The 26,856-nt window shown below is 44.5% G+C and overlaps 1 protein-coding gene across 1 annotated transcript; it reads left to right on the forward strand.

The window, feature by feature from the left end:
- Positions 1-1,948: 1,948 nt before the first annotated feature.
- RMDN1 (regulator of microtubule dynamics 1) lies at positions 1,949-24,997 on the forward strand. The gene is made up of 10 exons (XM_038745836.1): positions 1,949-2,070; positions 8,505-8,622; positions 10,020-10,107; positions 10,213-10,372; positions 12,922-13,011; positions 13,979-14,034; positions 21,164-21,251; positions 22,749-22,779; positions 24,160-24,293; positions 24,914-24,997. The coding sequence occupies exons 1-10, from the start codon at positions 1,963-1,965 to the stop codon at positions 24,962-24,964; spliced, it is 924 nt and encodes a 307-aa protein (XP_038601764.1). The 5' UTR covers positions 1,949-1,962; the 3' UTR covers positions 24,965-24,997.
- Positions 24,998-26,856: the final 1,859 nt, after the last annotated feature.

Below are 26,856 nucleotides of genomic sequence, written 5' to 3' on the forward strand. Positions count from 1 at the left end.
GAAGACTGGTGTCAAAACCGTCAGAATAAATAGGATTACAGCTATAGAGAAGCAGTGTGCCTCAATGGAAAGAGCATTAAATCATTCAATCATATTGAGCGCTTACTGTGTGCAGAGCACTGTACTAAGCGCTTGGGAAGTACAAGTTGGCAACATATACAGACGGTCCCTACCCAACATTGGGTTCACAGTCTAGAAGGGGAAGACAAGGGTTCGAATCCAGACTCTGCCACTTGTCAGCTGTGTGACTTTGGGCAAGTCACTTCACTTCTCTGGGCCTCAGTTACCTCATCTGTAAAATGGGGATGAAGACTTGTAAGCCCCCTGTGGGACAACCTGATCACCTTGTATACCCCCCAGTGCTTAGAACAGTGCCTTGCACATAGTAAGCGCTTAATAAATGCCATTATTATTATTATTATTAAATAGAATAAATATGTACAAATAAAATAAATAAATACGTACAAACATATATACATATATACAAGTGCTGTGGGGAGGGGAAGGAGGTAAGACGGGGTGGGGTGGGATGGGGAGTGGCTTTGGAGTCAGAGGTCATGGGTTCAAATCCCAGCTCTGCCAATTGTCAGCTGTGTGACTTTGGGCAAGTCACTTCACTTCTCTGGGCCTCAGTTACCTCATCTGTAAAATGGGGATTAAGACTGCGAGGCCCCTGAGGGACAACCTGATCACCTTGTAACCTCCCCAGCGCTTAGAACAGTGCTTTGCACATAGTAAGTGCTTAATAAATGCTATCATTGTAATTATTATTCCTGTATATGTTTGTACATATTTATTACTCTATTTATTTACTGATTTATTGTACTTGTACATATCTATTCTATTTATTTTATTTTGTTAGTATGTTTGGTTTTGTTCTCTGTCTCCCCCTTCTAGACTGTGAGCCCACTGTTGGGTAGGGACTGTCTCTATATGTTGCCAACTTGTACTTCCCAAACGCTTAGTACAGTGCTCTGCACACAGTAAGCGCTCAATAAATACGATTGATTGATTGATTGAATCCCAAGTACTTAGTATGTGCTCTGCACACAAGAAGTTCCCAGTCTAGAGGAGATGAACATAAAATAAAAGAATCATCCAAAATGACGATCCGCATATATTCATTAAAAAACAAATTGCAGGAAAGGAAGGCTAAATGTGTTAGATGGGAATCATTATTATCATCATTCTCTGTTTAGTTATTAGTTTGTTCAAATCACTGTAGTAGGTGCATTGGTTTTGGTTTGGTTTTGTTCTCTGTCTCCCCCTTCTAGCCTGTGAGCCCACTGTTGGGTAGGGACTGTCTCTATATGTTGCCAACTTGTACTTCCCAAGCACTTAGTACAGTGCTCTGCACACAGTAAGTGCTCAATAAATACGATTGATTGATTGATTGATTAATTCCCAAGTGCTTAGTACATGCTCTGCACACAAGAAGTTCAGTCTAGAGGAGGAGATGAACATAAATCATCCAAAATGACAATCCACATATATTCATTAAAAAACAAATTCCAGGAAAGGAAGACTAGATGTGTTAGATGGGAATCATTATTATCATCATTCTCTGTTTAGTTACTAGTTTATGCAAATCATTGTAGTAGGTGCATTGGTTTTGGTTTGGTTTTGTTCTCTATCTCCCCCTTCTAGACTGTGAGCCCACTGTTGGGTAGGGACTGTCTCTATATGTTGCCAACTTGGACTTCCCAAGCGTTTAGTACAGTGCTCTGCACACAGTAAGAGCTCAATAAATACGATTGATTGATTGATTAGAACAGTGCTTTGCACATAGTAAGCGCTCAATAAATGCTATTATTATTATTATTATATGCGCCACATTAACCGAATAGAGTAGTAAATAGAGCCGGAACGGGGTACGGCCCGCCTGCTTCCGGGGAGGGAAGCACCGCCCGCTGAGGAGGCCCGGCCCCTCGGCCTCCTCTGAGGGCGGGCGGGCGGTGGGTGATGGCGGCACGGTTGGCGAGCTTCTTCCCGACCCGCCGGACGCGCCTTCCGGCCACGGTTGGCGGCAGCGTCCACGTTGGGCAGCGGGGTGCGAGGAGCGGCCGTCAGGTACAACCGCTGACCCAGGGGCCGGGCCGCCCCTCTCCCTTCCCCCTCCACCCTTCACCTTCGACTTCGCGGCCTGGAATAATTACGATCGCATTTGTTAGGCGCTTACTATGTGCCAAGCACTGTTTTATGCAGCGGGGCTCAGTGGAAAGAGCACGGGCTTTGGAGTCAGAGGTCATGGGTTCAAATCCCGGCCCCGCCAACTGTCAGCTGTGTGACTGTGACGCTTTTAGATTGTGAGCCCTCTGTTGGGTAGGGACTGTCTCTATATGTTGCCAACTTGTACTTCCCAAGCGCCTAGTACAGTGCTCTGCTCACAGTAAGCGCTCAATAAATACGATTGATTGATTGACTTTGGGCAATTCACTGCCTCCCTGGCTCCCCCTGCTTCCTGCTGTCCTGACGGTTGTCCCTCCTTCTTCTCCCTCCCTGATCTCCACCTTGTTGACTGCTCCCCCTCTTGCTCCTCCGTGGTTTCCCCTACTTAGTGCTGCCCTGACCATTATTCCCTTGCTCCTCACAACTTCTTTGTGCCTCAGTTACGGTTGTCCCTCCCTCTTCTCCCTCCCTGATCTCCACCTTGTTGACTGCTCCCCCTCTTGCTCCTCCCTGGTTTCCCCTACTTAGTGCTGCCCTGACCATTATTCCTTTGCTCCTCACAACTTCTTTGTACCCCAGTTACGGTTGTTCCTCCCTCTTCTCCCTCCCTAATCCCCACCTTGTTGACTGCTCCCCCGCTTGCTCCTCCCTGGTTTCCCCTACTTAGTGCTGCCCTGACCATTATTCCTTTGCTCCTCACAACTTCTTTGTGCCTCAGTCACCTCATCGGTAAAATGGGGATTAAGACTGTGAGCCCCCCCGTGGGACAACCTGATCACCTTGTAACCTCCCCAGCGCTTAGAACAGTGCTTTGCACATAGTAGGCGCTTAACAAATACCATTATTATTATTTCTAGACTGTGAGCCCGCTGTTGGGTAGGGACCGTCTCTATATGTTGCCAACTTGTGCTTCCCAAGCGCTTAGTACAGTGCTCTGCACACAGCGGTCAATAAATACGATTGATTGAATGAATAAATACGATTGAATGAATTAAGCGCTGAGGGAGATACAAGGTTATCAGGTTATCCCACGGGGGGATCACAGCCTTAATCCCCATTTGACAGATGAGGGAACTGAGGCCCAGAGAATAATAACAATAATAGCATTTATTAAGTGCTTACTATGTGCAAAGCACTGTTCTAAGCGCTGGGGAGGTTGCAAGGTGATCAGGTTGTCCCACGTGGGGCTCACCGTCTTCATCCCCATTTTACAGATGAGGTAACTGAGGCCCAGAGAAGTTAAGTGACTTGCCCAAAGTCCCACAGCTGGCAATTGGCGGAGCTGGGATTCGAACCCATGACCTCTTAATCCAAAGCCCGGGCTCTTTCCAGTGAGCCACGCTGCTTCTCTGTTTGCCCAAGGTCAAAGGGCAGGCAAGGGGTGGAGCCTGGATTCTGACTCCCAAACCTGGGGTCTTTCCACCAAACCAAGTTGATTCTCAAACTGTAAACGCCACCGCCTCCTCCTTCCCGTTTTCTCGGAGAAGCAAAGCGGCAGAGGGGGATTAGAACCCAGCGTGGCTCAGTGGCAAGAGCCCGGGTTTGGGAGTCAGAGGTCGTGGGTTCTAATCCCAATCTGCCACTTATCTGCTGTGTGACCTTGGGCAAGTCACTTCATTTCTCTGGGCCCCAGTTCCCTCGTCTGTAAAATGGGGATTAAGACTGTGAGCTCCCCCGTGGGGCAACTTGATCACCTTGTATCACCCCCAGCGCTTAGAACAGTGCTTGGCACATAGTAAGCGCTTAACAAATACCATCATTATTATTATTATCTCCCTCCCCCCTGCTCACTCCCCTCCTCCTCCTTGCCCACCCTGGCTCTCTTCTCCCCCCACCCAGCCATGACCACCCTGGTCCGCCTCCTCCCATCATTCATTCATTCAGTCGCATTTATTGAGCACTTAACTGTGTGCAGAGCACTGTACTAAGCACTTGGAAAGTACAATTCAGCAACAGATAGAGACGGTTCCTATCCAACAACGGGCTCAAAGTCTAGAAGTGGGGAGACACATCAAAACAGGCATCAATATAAATAAATTGAATTATAGACATGATGTCATTAATAAAATAAATAGAATAATAAATATGTACCTACGTACACAAGTGCTATGGGGCGGGGAGGGGGGTAGAGCAGAGGGAGGGAGTTGGGGCGATGGGGAGGGGAGGAGGAGCAGAGGAAAACCCCCTGCCCACCCTGGTCATTAATAATAATGGCATTTGTTCAGTGCTTACTATGCGCAAAGCACTGTTCTAAGTGCTGGGGAGGATACGAAGTGTTCAGGTTGTCCCACGTGGGGCTCACAGTCTTAATCTCCATTTTACAGATGAGGTAACTGAGGCATGGAGAAGTTGTGACTTGCCCAAAGTCACACAGTTGACAAGCGGCAGAGCCAGGATTTGAGCCCATGGCCTCTTACTCCCAAGCCCAGGCTCTTTCCACTGAGCCATGCTGCTTCATTCGTTCATTCAATCGTATTTATTGAGCGCGTACTGTGTGCAGAGCACTGTACTAAGCGCTTGGAAAGTACAACTCGGCAACAGATGGAGACAATCCCTACCCAACAACGTCCGGTCCCCCTCCCCCGACCAGCCCTGTCCCTCCGCCCCCGTTATGTCCTGGGCTGGACTTAGCAGCACTAGGGTCAGCAGTAGAGTCAGCAGCAGGCTTAGCACTGTGTGAACTAGCCCCGGCTACTGCATCCCCCCTGGGAACAGCTGGATTGTAAACTCCAGATTAGCGCTCTGGACTGATTTGTAGTAATGGACTGATTTGAATCCAAACTGGGCAACCCGTTAGCGGCCCATGTTGCTAATGAACTTGTTTCAAACCGTGGGAGGAAAAATAGGTTTCCTGCAGCCATTAAATCTCCACTCCTTCATTTCAAAGTTACCTGTTCCAGTGGCAAGCTTTGGAGTGTATTTGGGCGGTCGGGTTTTCCGAAGCTTTGAGACTGATCTTGGAAAGTTAGCCGGGAAGAATGAGTAATTATTAATTCTTTTCGTCAGTTTACATGTATGTTTTACACTTCGCCACTGATGGTGTAAGCTCCTTGTGGGCAGGTAAAGGTCTACCTTCCTACTCTATTGTATGTAATGTCCCAACTGCTGAGTACAGTGCTCTGCAATCAATAGCTTGTAATTATCAAATGCTTACTGTGTGCAGGTCACTGTACTAAGCGCTTGGGAGAGTACAACTCAGTATAAGACACATTCCAGGACTGAATAAATACCATGGTTGGTGAAATTCATTTGCAGATGCACATGTGACAGAAAAGGTCATTATGGGATCCACAGTCTAGACCACATTGTGCCCACAAAAAGACAGTATCTCATTGTCTTGTCCTATTTCAGGTTTGCAGAGGCTTGTGCTGTTTTCTCTTGTGCCTGCTTGTCTCTTGCTCAAAGTTTTTGCGTGAAATGAGCTACTCATTTATTCATAGTTGTATTCCGTGTTGGTGTATCCTTGGCAATGTGACAGTTTTCAACTGGAATGGAGCATTGTCTAATGCTTTGTTATATGGGTCTTTAAAATGTTTCCTCTTTCTACCTGCCTTCATTCATTCAATCGTATTGAGCTCTTACTATGTACAGAGCACTATTCTAAATGCTTGGGAAGTACAAGTCGGCAACATTTAGAGACAGTCCCTACCCAACAACGGGCTCAGTTTCCCCAGTTTAGCTGTCCTTAGGGCAGTTGTTTCACTTGTTCTCTTCATGTAATAAATGGGAATAACTACGGTACTTAAGCACTTACTATATGGCAAGTACTGTTCTAAGCGTTGGGGTAGATACAAGACAGTGAGGTTGGATACAGTCCCTGCCCCACAGAGGGTTCTTAGTCTAAGTAGGAGTGATAATAGGTATTTAATCCCCATTTTACAGTTAAGGAAACTAGTTACAGAGAAGCTAAGTGGCTTGTTCAAGGTCATACAGCTGGATTGAGGCAGAGCCTGGATTAAGACTCAGGTCCTCTGATTCCCAAGCCTTGCTCTTCTGGTAGGCCATGTTGCTTTTTTGTTTGTTTTCTGGTGTTTAAGTGCTTACTAAGTGCCAGGTACTGTATTCAGCACTGGGGTAGGTACAAGCTAATCAGGTTGGACAAATGGGGCTCACAGTCTTTGTTCCCATTTTCCAGATGAAGTAACTGAGGCACAGAGAAGTGAAGTAACTGGCCCAAGGTGATCCAGCAGACAAGTGGTGAAGCCAGGATTAGAACACAGATCCTTCTGACTCCCAGGCCCGTGCTATATCCTCTAGGCCACACTGCTTCTCCCTGTGTCCCATCCAGCATAGATGTGTTACACTGTATTAGATGCTAGGAAACTATCTTCCAGAACTTAATTGTTTTATGATTTTGTCCTGCCATTTGATATTGAGTTTGACCTATAAATGTCTCTGGAGGAAGTGCTCAAGGAACCATAAGCAAGTTTTCATGAGGATGATGTTGAGCCATCAGTCCCACCATCTGCATGGCATACCTGGGGTGTGCAGAGCATGCTGCAATGCCACGGTCTTTAAGGAACTTCCCAGCAAATGGTCTGTGTAGGCCATACTGTATGAAAAATTACTCCAGAAATGTTTGATTTCTGCCCTTAAAGAATAACTATTCTCCAGCTAGTAATATGGTGTTTTTGACATCTATTCATGCAAACTGTGGCTAGGTTTGGGGGGGGCTTACTTAAAAGTCCAACTTGACATACAGACCCCAAACTAGTCGGGTTTAGTACAAAGCTAACTAGAGAAGCAGCATGGCCACGTGGATAGAGAACAGACCTGGGTGCCAGAATGACCTGAGTTCTAAACCCAGCTTCTCCATCTTTCTGCTCTGTGACCTTGGGCATGTCACTTCTTTGGGCCCTCAGTTCCCTTATTGGTAAAATGGGGATTAAGATTAAGCCCCATGTGGGACATGGACTGTATCCAACCTGATTACTTTGTATCTACCCCAGGGCTTAGAATGGTGCCTGGCAAAAAGTGAGTGCTTAGCAAATAGCATAAAAAATGCTGAAGTTCAGATTCCCCAGCAGTGTTGCCAACTATCCACTGATAGAAGCTAAAATCCACCATGTCGGAACAGATATCTGGATGTCTCTAAGTACGAGTGACTGTGGAAATCCCAGGTGGTATGTTTGCCACCATCACACCATCATCGCCTCCACTCCCTCATTTAGAGGAGTGCAGTGCAGACCTGGATTTCCTGGCTCTCCTTGCCTCTTCTCCACTCCCTCCATCTGTTTCGCATTCCCTGCGATGTGCTCTTCTAGACTGTGAGCCCACTGTTGAGTAGGGACCGTCTCTATATGTTGCCAACTTGTACTTCCCAAGCGCTTAGTATAGTGCTCTGCACACAGTAAGCGCTCAATAAATATGATTGAATGAATGCTGACATGCACTCACACATTCACATTCCTCCTTTGTATCTGACAGAAGATCACTCTCCCTGCCTTGAAAATATTATTAAAAGCATCTCTCCTTTCATTCATTCATTCAATCATATTTATTGAGCACTTACTGTGTGCTGTACTAAGCACTCGGAAAGTACAATTTGGCAACAGATAGAACCAATCTCAACCCAACAACAGGCTTACAGTCTAGACTGGGGGAGACAGTAAAACAGAATAAGTAGACAGGCATCAAAATAAATAAATAGAATTGTAGATATATATATATATACACACACATCATTAATAAAATAAATAGAATAATAAATATGTAAATAGATACACAAGTACTGTGGGCGGGGAAGTGGGTAGAGCAGAGGGAGAGAATAGGGTTGATGGGGAGGGGAGGAGGAGCAGAGGTAAAGGGGTGATGATGATGATGATAAAGGGGTGCTCAGCCTGGGAAGGCCTTCTGGAGGAGGTGAGCTCCAAGAGGCCTTCCCCTACTAAGTTCTCATTTCCTCTTCTCCCACTCCCTTGTGTGTCATCCTTGCACTTGGATTTGAACCCATTATTCACTTCTGCTTCCGCTCCACAACACTTATGTATGTAGTCGTAATTTTTATTAATATGCCTCTCCCCCTTTAGTCTGTAAGCTTGATGTGGGCAGGGAATGTGCTGCCAACTTGGTTGTGTTGTAGTGTCCGAAGCACTTAGTGCAGTGCACTGCACACAGTAAATACCATTGATTGGTTACCTCTGGGAATAAAAAAAATGCTACTTTGGGATTTGCATGAAATTTGTATGACATCAGCTATGCAGTTCATTTATTTTAAGGCCCAGGACTTCTCCCCTATTCTGTGGAGGAAGAGAACATATCTGAGATGAGCATATGAGAGGGCTTTCCGTAATATTTGCAGCAGTTCGCTAACTTTGTCTTATTTCCTTTCTCAGATCCTTGGAAAAATTTCAGCCTTCAGAAGAGGCCTGATATTTTCTGCATTCTCTTATTTGGGCTATGAGGCTTCTCAACTGATATCTCACTGTGCTGTGGTTCATGCTAGTATCAAAGGTAAATCTTAGAATTAGTGTTTATTGAAGCGTTTTGTCTGTATTTACCTCACTTATCTGTGCCTTGCTTATCCATTAGCACAGATAATTGAGAGATGTGCATTTTTCCTTTCTCATTGTGTTTTTAGAATAAATGCCGTAACCTCTTATTGGGTTACAAGTTCCTTGAGAGAATGGTCTGAACCTAGTATAGAGCTATGAATAGGCACTTGGTAAATGCTATTTATAATGGCAAGAGCACTAAACGGGAGTCTGGTGTCTCATTGCTCCTCCTGTGTTTGTTTCCAATCCACACCCAGCAATCCTTACTGATAGATTGTGAGCCCTTTGGGGGACAGGGTCTGTGTCTAATTCCCACTTGTATAATCAGTCAGTAAATCAATGGTATTTGAGTGCTTTCTGGGTACAGCACACTGTATTAAGAGTTTGGGAGAGTAAAATACAACAAGAGTTGGTAGACAGAATCCCTGCCTTTAAGAAGCTTACAGTCTACAGGAAAACAGACATTAAAATAAATTATGGATAGGTACATAATAAATGAATGAACAAGTGAATGCTGTGGGGCGGAGGGCGGAGTGAATATCTAGTGCTTAAAGGATACAGATCGAAACTTGTAGGAGATGCGAAAGAAGAGGGACTAGGGGAAAGGAAGGCTTAGTTGGAGAAGACCTCTTAGAGATGTGATTTTAGTAGGACTTGGGAGTTGGGGAGAATGGAAGGAGTTCCAGGCTTGGAGGATGTGGGCAAGGGGTCAATAGGAAGATAGGCAAGATTGAAATTTAGTGTGTATATTGGCGTTAGAGGAGCGAAGTGTGCAAACTGGGTTGCAATAAGAGATCAGCGGGTTAAGGTAAGAAGGGAGAGCTGATTGAGTGCTTTAAAGCACCCTTTCCCAGTCTTTAATATAGTGCTGTGCACACAGTAAGCACTTAATAACTATTATTACTACTACTATTCCTCCTGGTCCTGCCACTGACTCATTTTTAACTTTTGGCAAGCCTTCAATGTCTTACCACCATTCCAAAATGGAAACAATCCTGAAGACATACTTTATAGTGATAGGATTTTGTCAGTGAGGGAGTCTGGATGGGGTGGGGGGGGAGGAAAACTGCCTCAAACCTGGGGTGGAGGGGGAACCCCACAGCCTGTGTGGCGGAGCGGGAGGGAATTGAATTCCCTAGTGTTTAGTACAGTGCTTTGCACTCAATAAACACTCAATAAATACCATTGATTGATATTTTCTCTTTATAGGGATCTTCATTAGCTGGTTTTTATTAAATTTGTGGCAAGGGAGCATTGGGTATGTGTTCATTTTAGGTGTAAAATATCATTGATATCTCTGATTTAGCTGTCTTAGTTTATGATGTCTTTTCTTTTCTCCTTTACATTTTTTCCAAGTTGAGGAACTCTTAGATCAAGCAGACTACCTGTATGAGAGTGGGGAAACGGAAAAGCTTTATCACTTGCTAGCCAAGTACAAACAAAGGTAGGAATTGAAAGTCTTTTGCCTTTTTGAGTGTCTTGCCACTGCTTGACTTTAAAACATCTAGCACTCGAAAGCATTAATATTTCATACTGTATTTCCAACCAGTGAAGATGCAGAATTACTGTGGCGACTCGCACGTGCCTCCCGGGATCTGTCTCAGCTCAGCAGCACTTCAGCAGAAGAGAAGAAACAGCTGGTGTACAAGGCTCTGGAATATGCAAAGAAAGCACTGGAGAAAAATCCGTCCAGTTTTGCAGCTCACAAGGTGAGGTACTCAATCAGTGGTATTTAGTAAGCACTTACTGTGCATAGATCGCTGTTCTAAGCGCTTGGGGGAATACAGTATAACAGAGTTGGTAGACACGTTTCCTGCCCACAGTGAACTCACTGTCTAGTGGGGGAGGTACACAGAGTGGTTTAGTCACACCTTGTTCAGCGGAGGGCTCCTCAGCCAAAAGACTGTCTATCTGTTGTTTCGGGGACCAGAGAGTAAGGGTGACAATTGATGGCAGACTTTTTTGGAAACCTCTTAATTCAACTCTTGCATGTTATTTAGTTGTAATGACACTGTAAACCTTTAGACTGTGAGCTCTGGACTGTGGGCAGGAAACGTGTCTTTCAACTCCATTATATTGTAATTTCTCAAGCACTTACTACAGTGTTCTGCGTGCTTAGTCCTCAATAAATACCACGGACTGATTGAAAGAAAGCTCTCTTTTTCTGTATTAGATTCAAGGAATGTTTGATTTGTCTACATGCAGTGACTACATTTGGAATTCGCAGGAGCTCAAAGCACCCCCACAATCTTATTCATCCCCACAGTAGCTGAGGCAGGTAGGAGCTAGTTGGGGTGACTCTCGAATCCTGTGAAGAACTGTACTGAAGTGCTTGGAAGAGTACAATACAACAGAGTTGGTAGACACTTTCCCTGCCCACCAGGAGCTTACAGGCTAGAACAGGGGGTCAAACATTAAGATAATTATGGCTGTGTTCATAAATGTTGGGGGGCTGAGGGTATTCTTTCCCAGCACTTAGTACAATGCTCTGCGTGCAGTAAGCGCTTAATAAATACTACTACTACTCTTACTAGCAATAGCGGTATTTATTGGGAGCCCACTAGATGCTAAAAAAGTACAAACATAAGAAATGACATGTCCTTTTAGTCCCAGAATTTGTAATCTAGGCTTATTAAAATATCTTCCAAAGGCCTTCCCTGCCTAGCCCTCCTATTTGCCCTCCCTTCTGCATCACCTTTACATTTGGGTCTGAAACCATTAGGCACTTGGATATTCTCCTTTCTCCCACCCCCACAGAACTTATAATAATAACAGTAATTATGGTATTTGTTAAAGTGCTTACTGTGGGCCAGGCTTCTTTCCACTGTGGTGGATACAAGCAAATTGGGTTGCACATGGTCCCTGTTCCACATGGGGCTCATAACTTTGCACATAGTAAGCGCTTAACAAATGCCACTATTATTATTATCTCAATCCCCATTTTACAGATGAGGGAATGGAGGCACAGAGAAGTAAAGTGACTTGCCCAAGGTCACACAGCAGACAAGTGATGGAGCTAAGAACCCATGACCTTTTGATTACCAGGCGTGTGCTCTTATGTACCTATCCATCTGTCATTTATTTTAATGCCTGTCTCCCGCTTTTGGCTGTAAACTTCTTGTGGGCAGTGATTGATAATGTCTACCTAATGTGTTGTACTCTCCCAGGCACTTATTACAGTGTTCCACACACAGTAAACACTCAATAAAGGCCATTGATTTTGGTGGAGACATAGAAAAGTATTTACAAAGAGAGAAATCAGAATAAATGAATATTTAATTGAATAAATGATTCATAAGTACTGAGGACAACTATATATATATATATAATCTTATATATATATACATATATATTCATTCATTCATTCAATTGTATTTATTGAGCACTTACTGTATGCAGAGCACTGTACTAAGTGCTTGGGAAGTACAAGTTGGCAAATATATATTTTACTATATATATAAATTTTATAATTTATAATTTTAATTTTTTAATTTAATTTATAATTATTATAATTAATTTATATATATAAATTAAAAATCCTAGGGACAGCTGGTGGGTTTATACAGCAAGGGACATTAATCGGCATTAATCAGGCATTAATCGGAGAAGGCATGTTGGAGAAAGTGGGTTTTCAGGAGGGTGTGGGGAGGCCTGTGGTCTGATAAATTTGGGGAGGGAAGGAGTTCTAAGACAGATGAGCAGTATGAGAGGGGGCAGAGATGGAAGAGTTGAGAGCGAACTGCAGTTAAGAGGTGAACTTGGGAGGAACGAAGAAAGCGGGGTTGGGAGTTATGGGTGAAGCAAGCAGATTTGGGGGAGAACCTTGAAGCCAACTGGGAGGAGTTTCTGTTGACATTGAGTGAAATAAGCCACTGTAGGTTTTGAGGAGTAGGGATGCCACAAGTGGCTCTTTAGGAAGATGAGCCTCTTGTGGGAATGTGTCTTACCAACTCGTTATATTGCAGTCTCCTAGGCATTTATGACAGTGCTGTGCACACAGATTGATTGATTCTTGAGTGACCCTGTCTGTCTAATCTGGATAGGCAGCCTAGTTTTAGATGATGCCCAGAGGAGCTTACCCAAGTCATTGGCAGAGACTGCTACCCTCATTGTAATTGGTAGTAAGTGATTAACAATTCTTTGTGAGTAACTCATGTGCGTGAATGCTATAAGAAAATAGAATCTGAGTGTAGGGGAAGGTGGTGTGGTGTAGCCAAAACCCTACATAAGGATTAACTCTTTTCTTTTCCAATTTTAGTGGTATGCCATTTGCATCAGTGACGTTGGGGACTATGAAGGCATCAAGGCTAAAATTGCAAATGCCTATGTTATCAAGGAACACTTTGAGGTAGTGTTGAAATTTAATGTTTATTAATGAACGGATTTGTTCTTTACTTCAGTAAATTGTCACAACTCCAAGGTATATTCTGAGCGTCATGTACAGTCCTGAAACACGGTACCTGGCTGTGCAGTTTTATTATTTTCAATAATTAGTACTCTGATTTTCCTTTTCTCTGATGGTATTTTGCCCACCTGTTATATATTGGTTGGAGACCTGAAGCACTATATATCTGATGATGCTGATTACAATCTAATCCATTAGATTGTCACCTCTCTGAGAGCTGATTTTGTACCTTCTATTTTTGTGTTATTCTCGCAAGTGTATATTATAGTCCTTTGCACCCAGTAGGTACGCAGTGACTATTGATTTCGATTTGCTATAACAACATCTACTGAATTCCCAAAATTATCACCCAAAAGGATTTTGCCTTTTGGGATCTGATTGTGAGGGTCTCCTTAAGCAAAATGTCAAACAAAATGAAATACATTGGGCTGTAAGCTCATTAGGAGCAGGGACTATGTCTTACAACTCTGTTAAACTGTATTCTCCCAAGTGCTTAGTACAGTGCCTGACACACAGAAAGCACTTAACATACCATAAAAAAATCAAAACCAGACAGAAAGCATTCAGTAAATACAGCTGATTAGCAGGATGACCCAATGTCACAAATATCTCTAAATGCAGCGCCCCCTTCATAAGGCATGGTGCTTTATTCTGGCCATACTTTTGATGTGCTCAGTTGCTCTGACAAGGGCCATAGTCCAAGAACTCCTCCACCGGAGTGTTTAACTGTGACTCTGTGAGCACTGGATGAGGTAGGAGATAAAACTGCTATTGCAATGAAAAGTCCATCTTGTTAAATGGGGATTGACAGTTTGAAGATGCTAGAGCACACTGTGGGACACAATTGCGAATCCATAATAATGGATATTTTGGAAGGCAGGCAATTAATTTTATCATCTTTTCTTGCCAGAAAGCCATTGAGCTGAATCCTAAAGATGCTACTTCAATTCACCTGATGGGTGTTTGGTAAGAAAATCATTAGATCAAAAGGGTGTATATACTTGGACTTCTGTTTTTCGTGTCTTTAAAATGAGTTGTTGAAAATGTAAAAATGAGTAAAACTATTTAAAGTGAGGTTAAGTAAATCTGCTATGCTAATTAGCATTGAGTCTATTCCTTAGAAGTACAGTTGCAATGTAAAAATCACCTAAAGTTATTGTTGCTCAGTTATTTAGGGAACAAATACCCAGCCTTCAAATATATGCAATTTTTAAATTGTCACCTTGCAAAAGAAAATCTGTACAGGTGTTTGACTCCAAATATTAGATGGTAAACATGGAAGTAGTCAGGCTGCACTGAACAAGTATTTTTAGGTACCTTGGGCCAACTCAGAACATAGGAATTGTGGGTTCTAATCATGAACTCGACCAGGGATACACTTCTACAAAGATTTAGACAGTCACTGAAGGTGTATAAGGAATATTCATTCATTCATTCATTCATTCAGTCGTATTTATTGAGCGCTTACTGTGTGCAGAGTACTGTACTAAGCGCTTGGGAAGTACAAGTTGGCAACATATAGAGATGGTCCCTACCCAACAATGGGCTCACAGTCTAGAAGGGGGAGACACAAAACAAAACACATTAACAAAGTAAATCGAATAGTAAATACGTACAAGTAAAATAAATAGAGTAATAAATCTGTACCAATATAGCACCAATACAGGTGCTGTGGGGAGGGGAAGGAGGTAGGGCAGAGGAGAGAGGGAGAGGAAGGAGGGGGCTGAGTCTGGGAAGGCCTCCTGGAGGAGGTGAGCTCTCAGTAGGGCTTTGAAGGGAGGAAGAGAGCTAGCTTGGCGAATGTGCGGAGGGAGGGTGTTCCAGGCGTCGGGGGGGCACGTGGGCCAGGGGTCGACGGCAGGACAGGCGAGAGCGAGGCACAGTGAGGAGGTTAGCAGCAGAGGAGTGGAGGGTGCGGGCTGGGCTGTAGAAGGAAAGAAGGGAGGTGAGGTAGGAGGGGGCGAGGTGAAGGAGAGCCTTGAAGCTGCGAGTGAGGAGTTTTTGCCTGATGCGTAGGTTGACTGGTAGCCACTTGACATTTTTGAGGAGGGGAGTAGCATGCCCAGAGCATTTCTGCACAAAGATGACCCGGGCAGCGGCGTGAAGTATAGACTGAAGTGGCGAGAGACAGGAGAATGGGAGATCAGAGAGGAGGCTGATGCAGTAATCCAGGCAGGATAGGATGAGAGATTGAACCAGCAGGGTAGTGGTTTGGATGGAGAGGAAAGGGCGGATCTTGGCAATGTTGCGGAGGTGAGACCGGCTGGTTTTGGTGACGGATTGGATGTGAGGGGTGAATGAGAGAGCAGAGTCGAGGATGACACCAAGGTTGCGGGCTTGTGAGACGGGAAGGATGGTAGTGCCGTCTACAGTGATGGGAAAGTGAGGGAGAGGGCAGGGTTTGGGAGGGAAGATAAGGAGTTCAGTCTTGGACATATTGAGTTTTAGATGGCAGGCAGACATCCAGATGGAGATGTCTTGAAGGCAGGAGGAGGCACGAGCCTGAAGGGAGGGAGAGAGAGCAGGGGCAGAGATGTAGATTTGGGTGTCATCAGCATAGAGATGATAGTTGAAGCCGTGGGAGCGATTGAGTTCACCAAGGGAGTGAGTGTAAATAGAGAACAGAAGGGGACCAAGAACTGACCCTTGAGGAACCCCTACAGTAAGGGGATGGGAGGGGGAGGAGGAGCCCGCAAAAGAGACTGAGAATGAATGACCGGAGAGATAAGAGGAGAACCAGAAGAGGACAGAGTCTGTGAAGCCAAGGTTGGCTAGCGTGTTGAGGAGAAGGGGGTGGTCGACAGTGTCAAAGGCAGTTGAGAGGTCAAGGAGGATTAGGATAGAGTAGGAGCCATTGGATTTGGCAAGCAGGAGGTCATTGGTGACCTTTGAGAGGGCAGTTTCTGTGGAACGTAGGGGATGGAAGCCAGATTGGAGGGGGTCGAGGAGAGAGTTGGTGTTGAGGAATTCGAAGCAGCTGGTGTAGACGACTCGTTCAAGGAGTTTGGAAAGGAATGATAGGAAGGAGATAGGGCGATAACTAGAAGGGGAGGTGGGGTCAAGAGAGGGTTTTTTTTAGGATGGGGGAGACATGGACATGTTTGAAGGCAGAGGTGAAGGAACCAGTGGACAGTGAGCGGTTGAAGATGGAAGTTAAGGAGGGGAGGAGGGACAGGGTGAGAGATTTCATAAGGTGAGAGGGAATGGGGTCAGAAGCACAGGTGGCTGGAGTAGCACTTGAGAGAGGAGATCTCATCTGAGGATACTGCTGGGAAGGATGGGAGAGTAGCAGAGAGGGTTGAGAGGAGGGGGGTTGGAGAAGGGGGAGGAGTGACTTTGGGGAGCTCAGACCTGATGGAGTTAATTTTACTAATGAAGTAGGAGGCCAGATCGTTGGGGGTGAGGGAAGGAGGAGGGGGAGGAACGGGGCCTGAGAAGGGAGTTAAATGTACGGAAGAGCTGATGGGGATGATGGGCATGGGTGTCAATAAGGGAAGCAGCGTGATTCGTTCATTCATTCATTCATTCAGTCGTATTTATTGAGCACTTACTGTGTGCAGGGCACTTTACTAAGCGCTTGGAAAGTACAAATAGGCAACATATAGAGACGGTCCCTACCCAACAACGGGTGATCTAGTGGAAAGGGTATAGGCCTGAGAGCCAGGGGACCTGAGATATAATCCTGGCTCCACCATTTGCGTGCTGTCTGACTTTAGACAAATCATTTAACGTCAATCAACAGTATTTATTGAGTGCTTACTGTATGCAGAGTATTGTACAAAGTGGTTGGGAGAGTACAGTAGAGTTGGAAGATATAATCCCTGTCCACAGGAAGCATAAATTCTGTGACTCATCTGTAAAATGGGGATTAAATACCTGTTCTCCCTCCCCCTTAAATTTTAAGCTCATTGTGGGTAGTATAATGAAGAGAAGCAGCATGGACTAGTGGAAGGAACACGGGTCTGGAAGTCAGAGGACATGGGTTCTAATTCCAGCTTTTTCACTTCTCTGCTAAGTGACTTGCCCAAGTCACTTCACTTCTCTGTGCCTCAATTACCTCATTTGTAAAATGGGCATTAAGACTGCAAGCCACAAGTGGGACAGGGACTGCTTCTAAACTGATGAGCTTGTATCTACCCCAGCGCTTAGAACAGTGCTTGGCACAGAGTAAGCACTTAACAAATACCATTATCATCATCATTATTATTATACTCTCTCAAGCACTTAGTACAGTGCTCTGAACACAGTAAACACTTAATAAATGCCATCGATGAGACTATGAACTTCACGCAGGACAGGGATTGTGTCGAACCCAATTATCTTGTAGCTACCCCAGCACTTAATACAATTACCACAATTATTGTTATTAGCGTATCAATGTCAGATAAATGTAATGGGCAATTTCAGTACCGTAGTTGAAAGTGACTCCCACCGACAGAAGAAAGTCATCAGGCTGCATGTGCTTGAAAAACAACAGCATTGGCTTACTTTGGTTGAGCGAGTGCGCCATACACCACTTCACAATTAAACACCATCTTTTGCCTGCCAAACAGAAGAAAAACGCCCTGATGCTTTCAAAAGCTAATCAGTGGCATCTTATTTATTACATCATAATGCAGCCAAGGGACCTCACAGATGTTCAGGTCATGGCAGCCCTGCCTAGAGCAAAATATTGGCTAGACTGTCTTGTTCGTGCCTTCAAAGCTCACACTGTCGCGTAGAGCCACCACCAAAACGTTCAAGATTCTGGAAAATGAAGACATTTGTAAGCAATTCTGCAGTAAAATCACAGCAGCTCAGCTGAAAAAAGACAGTTAAGAAGGGAGTGGCTCTTTTTGAGCAAAACCTTCATAAAAGAGAGAAAAGAAGGAGAAAAAAACCCAGCGCTTGGCATTGGAAACATTAAACAAAGCCAGCCTTTGTGTGTCCACAATGTGGCCAGAACTGTGGGTCTCACATTGGCCTTTTCAACCACACATGTAGTCATAGGTGAATTTCACTGTTAATGGTGTCTTCTTTCAGTATGAAAGGACAAGGAATATAGCCCAGGGGTGGACAATTACTGGTATTCATTGTTTCTGTGAACCAATGTTTCTGTGCTTGGTTCTTTACCCAAATCTTGACTATACCACTTGTCTGTGGTGAGACCATGGTTAAGTCATTTCAATTCTCTGGCCTCAGTTCCTTCAGATGTAAAATGGAAGTTTAATACCTGATCTTCCTCCCCCTTTGACTGTGAACCAATGAAGGGCTTTGTAAATACCATCAATGATACCATCATCATCGTCATCAATAATAATTGTAATTTCTAAGCGCTTACTATGTGCCAAGCACTGTGCTCAGCGCTGGCGTGGATGCAAGTAAATTGTGTTGGACACAGTCTAAGTAAGAGGGAGTAGGGTTTAGTCCCCATTTTACAAATGAGGCAACTGAGGCCCAGAGAATTGGAGTGACTTGCCCAAGATCACACAACAGACAAGTTGTGGAATTGGATTTAGAACCCATGTCGCCTGACTCCCAGGCCCATACTCCATCCACTAAGCCACAGTGCGCTTACTGGGTGCAGAGCACTGTACTGAGCCCTTGGGAGACTACAGAACAGAGTTCTCTGCCCACAACGAGCTTACAGTCTAGAGTCATTCACTGGCATACCTTCCCTGATTTCAGTTTGATTTATGTGTTGGATTTGTTTGGTACCTTTTCTTTTGAAGATTTGAAAACTTTAATGTTGGTGTTTTCTGCCTCCTTCCTACCACTGGTTGGTGCCTGGACATGGTCTGGTGTGGCTGTTATTGTTTATGAATAAACAGTAACTGTGGGATTTAAGCACTTTATGCCAAGCCATATGGTAGATACAAGATAATCAGGTCAGACACAGTCCCTGTCCCACTTGGTGCTAACAGTCAAAGGGGGAGGAAGATCAGGTATTAAACTTCCATTTTACATCTGAAGGAACTGAGGCCAGAGAATTGAAATGACTTAACCATGGTCTCACCACAGACAAGTGGTATAGTCAAGATTTGGGTAAAGAACCAAGCACAGTAGTCCTGGGGCTGCTGTAAAAGAGCCAAGTTCTGGGCAGCAGTAGAGTCATTGTAAGGAATACTCTGAAAGAGCAATTATAAATTTTCACACCCAGAGAAGGAATAGAATCACAGAGCTGAAAAGGGCCTCCAGAGATCATCTTGGCCGGCTCCCTGCCTCCAGGCAGGTGAATAGTGAAACCCTATACATAGGTGGTTGTAAATTTTGTTTTTACAGATCACACCGGAGAAAATGTCAAAACCTCTTTTCAGGCTGTCCCAGAATCATATGATGGCAGTCCGGGTGATAAGTCTCATTGTTTCAGAACTGAGAACTGCATGGAGGAATGGATTATTATTTATTTATTTATGGTATTTGTTAGGCACTATGAGTCAAGCACTGTTCTGAATCTGTCTAAGTGATCTGGGTCACTTCAGGTCTCTCCCGGGAGCTGACTCATTCCGGAAGACCCCAGGATGTTCACATGCAGCTAGGATCCCTAGCTAGATATAAGTTGATCAGGTTGGACACAGTGCTTGTCCCACATGGGGATCACAGTCAGAGGAAGAGGGAGATCAGGTTTTGAGTCCCTGTTTTACAGTTGAGGAAACAGAGGCACACAGAAGTTAAGTGACTTGCCTGAAGTCACACAGCAGGCAATCAATCAAATCAGTCAGTAAGTAGGTCGCCAACAGAGGAGCGAAGTGTGTGGGCTTGATTGTGGTAGGTGAGTAGGGAGGAGATGTGGGAGTGGCAAGGCAATTGAGTGCTTTAAAGCCAATGCCTTTAAGGCAAGTGGTAGAACCAAGATTAGAACCCAGGTATTTTGGCTTCTAGGCCCACCCTTTTCCCACAAGGTCAAGCAAGCTGTACTGGTGGTTTGGGCAGTGCCCCTCACACTCTTTCAACCCCACCAGTCATGTTCCCCCGGGGTCGCAGAGTGTAATAAGCAGCAAGGCATAATGGGTAGAGCACAGGCCTGGGCGTCTGAAGGTCATGGGTTCTAATCCTAGCCCCGCCACTTTGCTGTGGGACCTTGGACTAGTTACTTCACTTTTCTGTGCCTCAGTTACCTCATCTGTAAAATGGGGATTGAGATTGTGAGCCCCATGTAGGGCAGAGACTGTGTCCAACCCAATTTGCTTGTATCCACCCCTGTGCTTAGTATGGTGCCTGGCAAATAGTAAGCACTTAACAAATACTTTTATATTATTATTATTATTATTATGAGGGAGAAGGGGACAACAGAACTCACTGCCTGGGCCGGGAGCCGGTCCTCTGCATGTCTCTTCTCCCCTATTCCCCACGTCCTTTCTGGAGCTGACCTGTGGGGCTGGAAAACCCTCTGCAAACATAAAGGATGCTACATTAATTGTCAATCGTAAATAATCCACTCCAAGAAGAAAAGATGATTACTTTCAGACATTGTCACTTCTGCAGAGTACTGAGGCTGGGCCTTTGCACCACAACACAGTAGGCAGTTTTTGATGCCTGTGTTAGCCAGTTATTTTGTGGGGGTCCCACTGGACCTATCCACCTTGTGGAATACCCTGGGCATTTCTTGGGCCAGAAACTTTGATCACTGAGGGGGCGTGGCTCCAGCAGGCATTCCCCTACCTGCAGCACCGGACCTAAAATAATAACAATAATATTAATGATGGTATTTGTTAAGCACTTACTGTGTGCTAAGCACTGTTCTAAGCGCTTGGGTAGATACAAGGTAATCAGGTTGTCCCATGAGGGGCTCACAGTCTTAATCCCTATTTTATGTATGAGGTAACTGAGGCCCAGAGAAGTTAAAAGACTTGCCCAAGGTCACACAGCAGACAAGTGGAGGAGACAGGATTAGAATCCACCTCCTCTGACTCCGAAGCCCGTGCTCTTGCCACTCGGGTCTTTGTTCTTTCCACAGGATCAACAGTGGGACTTCTGAACCTTGTACTGCATTCTGCAAGGCTGTGTGGTGTAGGGGTGGTGGGATGGAAGATACTGACTGCTAAGGCAGCTGTATTTTTAAATGCCATTTCTTTAAATGTTGTTTCTCTTCACCTAGTGCCTTCTCCCTTCCTAGGTGTTATTCATTTGCAGAAATGCCTTGGTACCAAAGCAGAATTGCCGCAATGCTGTTTGCAACACCTCCTAGTTCTACTTATGAGGAAGTAGGTGACTAACCATCTTGATTCTGTCCTCTAGGAATCTTTATCTGCATGCTCCCTGATAAGCTTTATGGTTGACTTGAAATACAAACTTTGGCACAGGCTTAAAAATCTGCTTTATGTTCCCTGGAAGGTGGGATTTTTTTTTTTTAGGCAGGGCATTGATGGATAGTTACCTTATTCTGTAATATAAGGGTTGCATCTTGTAGAATCCTGAAATAAGGCCAGCTCATTGTAGGACTCATCTCCTGTTTGATGCCTTGGGCATGTGCACAGCCCATTTCTAGACCCAAACAGGCTCCCGTGGTCTGAAGAGAGGAAATTAGGGACCTAATTTCCCAACAGCATTCTAGCCAAAGCCCACAGTAAAAACTTGCAATCAGGAAGAACTTCCTTTTTCAGTCAATGCCTCTGGTGAAGAACTCCCTCTGCCTCCCAGAAAGAGAAAATTGGAGAGGAGGAAGGAGCTAACGACCTGGCTGGTGTGCCTTGAATCAGTCAATTGATGGTATTTATCGGGCACTTATTGTGTGCAAAGGACTGTGCTGAGTGCTTGGGAGAGGACAGTACAACAGAGTTGGTCTACCTGGTCTGGAGCTTAGTCTAGAGGAGGAACTACTCTCTGAGCAGCTCAGGCCACTTTAGAAAGTGGAACACGGAAACAGGCCACACCCTACAGGCATGCCCATCCTCCCTGCTGTTTCCTTTGGGTCAGTAAGCTCCCCCAGCACTAGTCCTGTCAAAATGGCCATCAGCGTTGTGGGACCGAAGAGACCCCGAGCCTTACCGTGCTCCAAGGTAGAAGAGAGGGCAGAGTGGGGCTCCAGGAGGGGCCAGCTTCTCTGGGCTTGAACTGGCTTCTGGTCCAGAGGATGTCCAGGAGATGGGTCACTTCAGGTCTGTTCTGGAAGGCCCCAGGATGGTCATGGGCAGCTAGGATCCCTAGAATAGGAGAACGAGGCATGGCATAGTGGCTAAAGCACAGGCCTGTCAGAAGGTCATGGGTTTTTATCTCGGCTCTACCACTTGTCCTTGGCCTTGGGCAAGTTACTTCACTTCTCTGGGCCTCAGTTACCTCATCCATAAAATGGAGATTGAGACTGTGTGCCTCACATGGGACAAGGACTGTGTCCAATCCTGTTTGCTTGTATTCACCCCAGCACTTAGTACAGTGCCTGGCACATAGTAAGCGCTTAGCAAATACCATTATTATTAGGAGGGAGAAGGAAACAGAACTCACCCCCTGGGCCGGGAGCCGGTCTTCTGCACATCTATTCTCCCCTATTCCCCAGGTCCTTTCTGGGGCTGAACTGTGGGACTGGAAAACCCTCTGCAAACATAAAGGATGCTACATTAATCGTCAATCGTAAATAATCCACTCCAAGAAGAAAAGATGATTATTTGCAGACATTGTTACTTTTGCCGTAATGTAGCTTTTGTAGTTGAATTTATCTAGACAGTTGTTTTTAATTGAATATTCCTTCTCTTTTGATTTTCCAGGCTCTGAATTACTTCCAAAAGGCAGAACAAGGTAATTATGTCTTAGCAGTCAGTCATGGTCTAAACACCCAGGAGTTATGAGGCAGTTTGCATTGAAATTGTAAAAGACCCATAGGTAATCTCAGGACAAATAGATGTAAAAATAAAAACATTCAAATGTTTTTTCTGGTTGAAAAAAGATTGCATATTGGATGTTTTGCATCATAAAGTCAAATTCACAGGCAGTAGTCAAAGGAATTTATAGCTTTTTACCATGTTTAAGAGGAGATATTTAATGCAAATGTGCTGGGAATGCCTACCTGCCGATTTTTTCCTGACCTCATCCAGACTTGCCAGTGATAATTCTCCAGCATAGTGCCGTTAATCTCACCAGGCCCGGAGAACTAAAGCCAATGCCAGTAACTAGATAGTTACTAGTATCTGGTCTAGTAAGTAGAATCTGAAACCTGTTATTTTAGCAAGACTTCAGTGAACAGCAATGAGACTGGGTGGCCAAGAAAGGGAGGCAGATTGTATAAAATGTATTTAGAGCACTAAATTAATTGCTGTAAATTAAGGGACATGTTCACCTTCATGGCTACGTTAGCTTTTATTTTCCCTAAAACAGAATTGTGCTTGTCACCAAAATCAACAGTCAATATATGGACTGTCCAGCAGTTACATGACACTCCCCCATCATGCTGGTGATGGTTTGTGAAATGGAAGGGAATTTAATAACAGAGGCATTTTTCATTATCACTCAATTTTGCCAATATTTCTCAGGTGCCATAGGGGCTGGCTGGGCTGTCCCGAGCTTCTGTTACTATCCAGAACCCTTCAAGGGAACATTGGTGCCAATTGGGAAACTGCAGTAAGAGGTTGGGAGGGCAACTCTTCTCATTCCTCTCCCGCTATCTCCAGCCTGGGAAGGGAGGAGATTGAGAAGGAAAGGTGAAGGTGGGAAGACACTGGGATAAAAAAAAGAAACCCAAATCCTAGATAGTTTCATATATCTCAGCTAGTTATCCTTAAAATGCAGCCTAGATGAATGAAGTTTTTAGCTTTATCCTATTCGTGGCCAAAAGTTATTACTTGAGTGTAGCATTCACTGCCCAACAGCCCATCTTTTCTGCTTGCCGGAGGAACACCCAAGGGAAGAAGAGTTGGAATCCTTGCCCACAAAAAGCTGGTTAGGGTGGTATTGGGAGGGTAATTTTGAGTCAGCTCTCCATGAGGATCCATGACCATCTTTGGTCTTCTGACCAAAGATAAGAAACTCTATCAGCAAGGTTTGTTTGCACTATGAACCATGTGAAATTAAAGAAAAGTTTCAGTAGTCTGGGCCCTAAACTATCACTGGAGGATTTGTCCAACTTCAAACCACAGAACAAAATAGCTGAGACCCATGTGTTCTTTATGTTTTTGTACACAGCGGATCCAAATTTTTATAGCAAAAACTTGCTTCTTCTGGGGAAGACATATCTGAAGTTAAATAACAAGAAACTTGCTGCCTTCTGGTTACTGAAAGCCAAGGACTACCCAGTGCATACAGAAGAGGACAAACAGGTAAAAGGCCCAGGGCTACCCCTGCTATTTCAGGATAGGCCAAAAGGTTCATATAAAGCATATAGAAGTCTTTCAGGTTTATGTGGCAAATTTTCCTGGGGCTAATCCAAGTGGTCTTTCTAAATGACAAGACATCCAGGGAGGTGAAATGCCATGGGGACAGACACAGGAGGAATCCCCATCAGGGAAGCAGCATGCCATAGTGGATAGAGCCCCGGCCTGGGAGGCAGAAGCTCATGGGTTTCTTAGCTCTGTCACTTGTCTGGTGTGTGACCTTGGGTAAGTCACTTCACTTCTCTGGGTCTGAGTCACCTCATCTGCAACATGGGGACTGAGACTGTGAGCCCCACGTGGGACAGGGACTGTGTCCAACCCAATTTCCTTGTATCCACCCCAGCACTTAGTACAGTACCTGGCATACAGTAAGCACTTAACAAATACCAAAGTTGTTATTATTATTATGATTATTATTAAGCCCTGTCAGAGAGACAGTGGAGGATCAGTTGATTCGGCAGTTCCTCTAAGGTTGCACCAATGAGCAACCCCCATTATCCGTTCTCTAGTACTAGTGATGGGCAGGTTCCTTACTCTTGGACTTCTTGTATTTCCTCTATTTTTAGGTTCAGAAAGAAGCTGCAGACCTGCTCAAAACCTTCAGTGTCAAAACCTAAGTACTTTGCTGAGAATAAAGCACCTGAAATGTATCCAGGAAGCACTGCATTATTTATTAACCAATGACATAACTAAGGATTATGAGAGATTAACCAGTGTTTGAGGCTGTCACCAAAATCCAAGGTTTGTGGCAAGACAATGTCCAGGGTTGGTGCACCTAGCCCTGTTTAGCATTATTAGGGTGAAAGCCCAAGGATTTAGAAGCAACATCTAAAAGCTTCTCTGTTTACAAAGTCAAGGAGGGATGTTTAATTTGGAATTGCCAAGTCTGTGGCTGTTTCCGGCCAATTACAAACCCAGAATAGCAAGTATTCATCATGTGGACTGTCCCTTATATGCTGTTCAAAGATGTCTTGTACATCCGGTAGGAGCGGGGATTACATAGTCTATAGTCAGGGAAATCCAGGCCCAGACAGATGAAGGAGGGGATCAAGGCTTTCCTGGGTACAGCTCTCAGGACTCCCAACTCACTGCCTTTTCCCGTACCTCAGCATACAGGAAGCTTGCTTACCCAGAACAGGGGTATTTGTCATATTCTTCCAGAGCTGTGGTGTTTGACACATTTGAAAAAAATGGTAAAATGGAGCAAAAAAATCCTAATACTGGTTCTCTCTTACCTTTATATTTTTGCTCTTTGGTCTCTTTCACTGGTTCTTCCTCTGCCTCTCACTGCTCTCCTGGGTCCTCTTCTCTTCTCAATGGATTTTCAGTTGATTTTCACACCCCTGACTACCTGCCACTTCTACATGGAAGACTTCCCAAATCTTCCTTGCTAGTCCAGACCTCTCTGCCTCCAGGCTCACCTGCACATGGATATCTGACCAGTAGCTCAAGCTCAAATTTGCCCAAAACTGAACTCATCGTCCTTCTCATCTCATCACCTAATCAAATCAACGGTATTCTTTTTTATGATATTTACATGTTTTCTATGTGTCAAGCACCGTTTTAAGCATTGGGATAGATACAGGTTAATTAGGTCAGATACAGTCCCTGTCCCACACAGGGCTCAGACCATAAGCTTGGGGGTAGGAACTGTGTCTGCTTATTGTTATAATGTACTTTCCCAAGTGCTAAATACAGTGTTGTACACACAGTAAGCGCTCAGTAAATACAATTGACTGACAATCTAAGTAGGAGAGAAAACAGGCATTGAAAGGACACTGTACTAACCACCTGGGAAAGTACAATATAAACAGACACATTCCCTGCCCAAATACAATACTATAAAGTTGGTAGATGTGATTCCTCTGTACAAGGAGCTTACAGTTTACAGAAGTGACAGCCATTAAAGTATGGATAGGGGAAATAGTAGATTATCTTTCCTATCACCCCCACCATCATCTTCCCTTTTCTCTGTGCTACTAGCCATCTTACTTCACTGTGCCTCACTCTTGTGTCTCCCACCTCCGCTCTCTTGCTCACCCCCTTCCCCTATTGCCAAAGCTGCTCTTAAATCACAGCTCTAGGGAGCCTAGCCCCACTAGCACTTCTGCCCTAACGTCACCCTCAGCACAGTCCCAATCACCATAGCACTTCCAGACTTACCAACTTTACATAACCTGTTTAAACACTAACCTTATATCTGCTTCTTCCTTCTATCTGTAAGTGAAGTCTGCCTCTATCATTTGTACTCTCGTGTTTAGTGCAGTGATCAAATACAATTGGTTGATATATTTTAATAATCATTTCTTAAAACGTGATTTCTTTCACTTCCACCTTATTTATTTGTTCAGTTTCAGAATTGATGACTTCCTCTTTTTGAAGTAGCCAGGATGTTTGTCCTCCATTCGTTCATTGTCATATTTATTGTGCTGAGTAGGTACAGAGCACTATAATAAGCACTTGGGAAGTACAGTTCAGCAACAGAGACAATCCCTGCCTCCAATGTAAG

This window comes from Tachyglossus aculeatus, chromosome 4 (genome assembly GCF_015852505.1).
Source record: "Tachyglossus aculeatus isolate mTacAcu1 chromosome 4, mTacAcu1.pri, whole genome shotgun sequence".
Taxonomy (NCBI): Eukaryota; Metazoa; Chordata; class Mammalia; order Monotremata; family Tachyglossidae; genus Tachyglossus; species Tachyglossus aculeatus.

What these genes read in the sequence shown, in the direction of transcription:
- RMDN1 (XM_038745836.1), top strand. Translation starts at nt 1,963, where the DNA reads ATGGCGGCACGGTTGGCGAGCTTCTTCCCGACCCGCCGGACGCGCCTT. An exon ending in ATTCACCTGATGGGTGTTTG is followed by an intron (nt 14,035 to 21,163) that starts GTAAGAAAATCA and finishes CTCCCTTCCTAG; the next exon opens with GTGTTATTCATTTGCAGAAA. An exon ending in ATACAGAAGAGGACAAACAG is followed by an intron (nt 24,294 to 24,913) that starts GTAAAAGGCCCA and finishes CTCTATTTTTAG; the next exon opens with GTTCAGAAAGAAGCTGCAGA.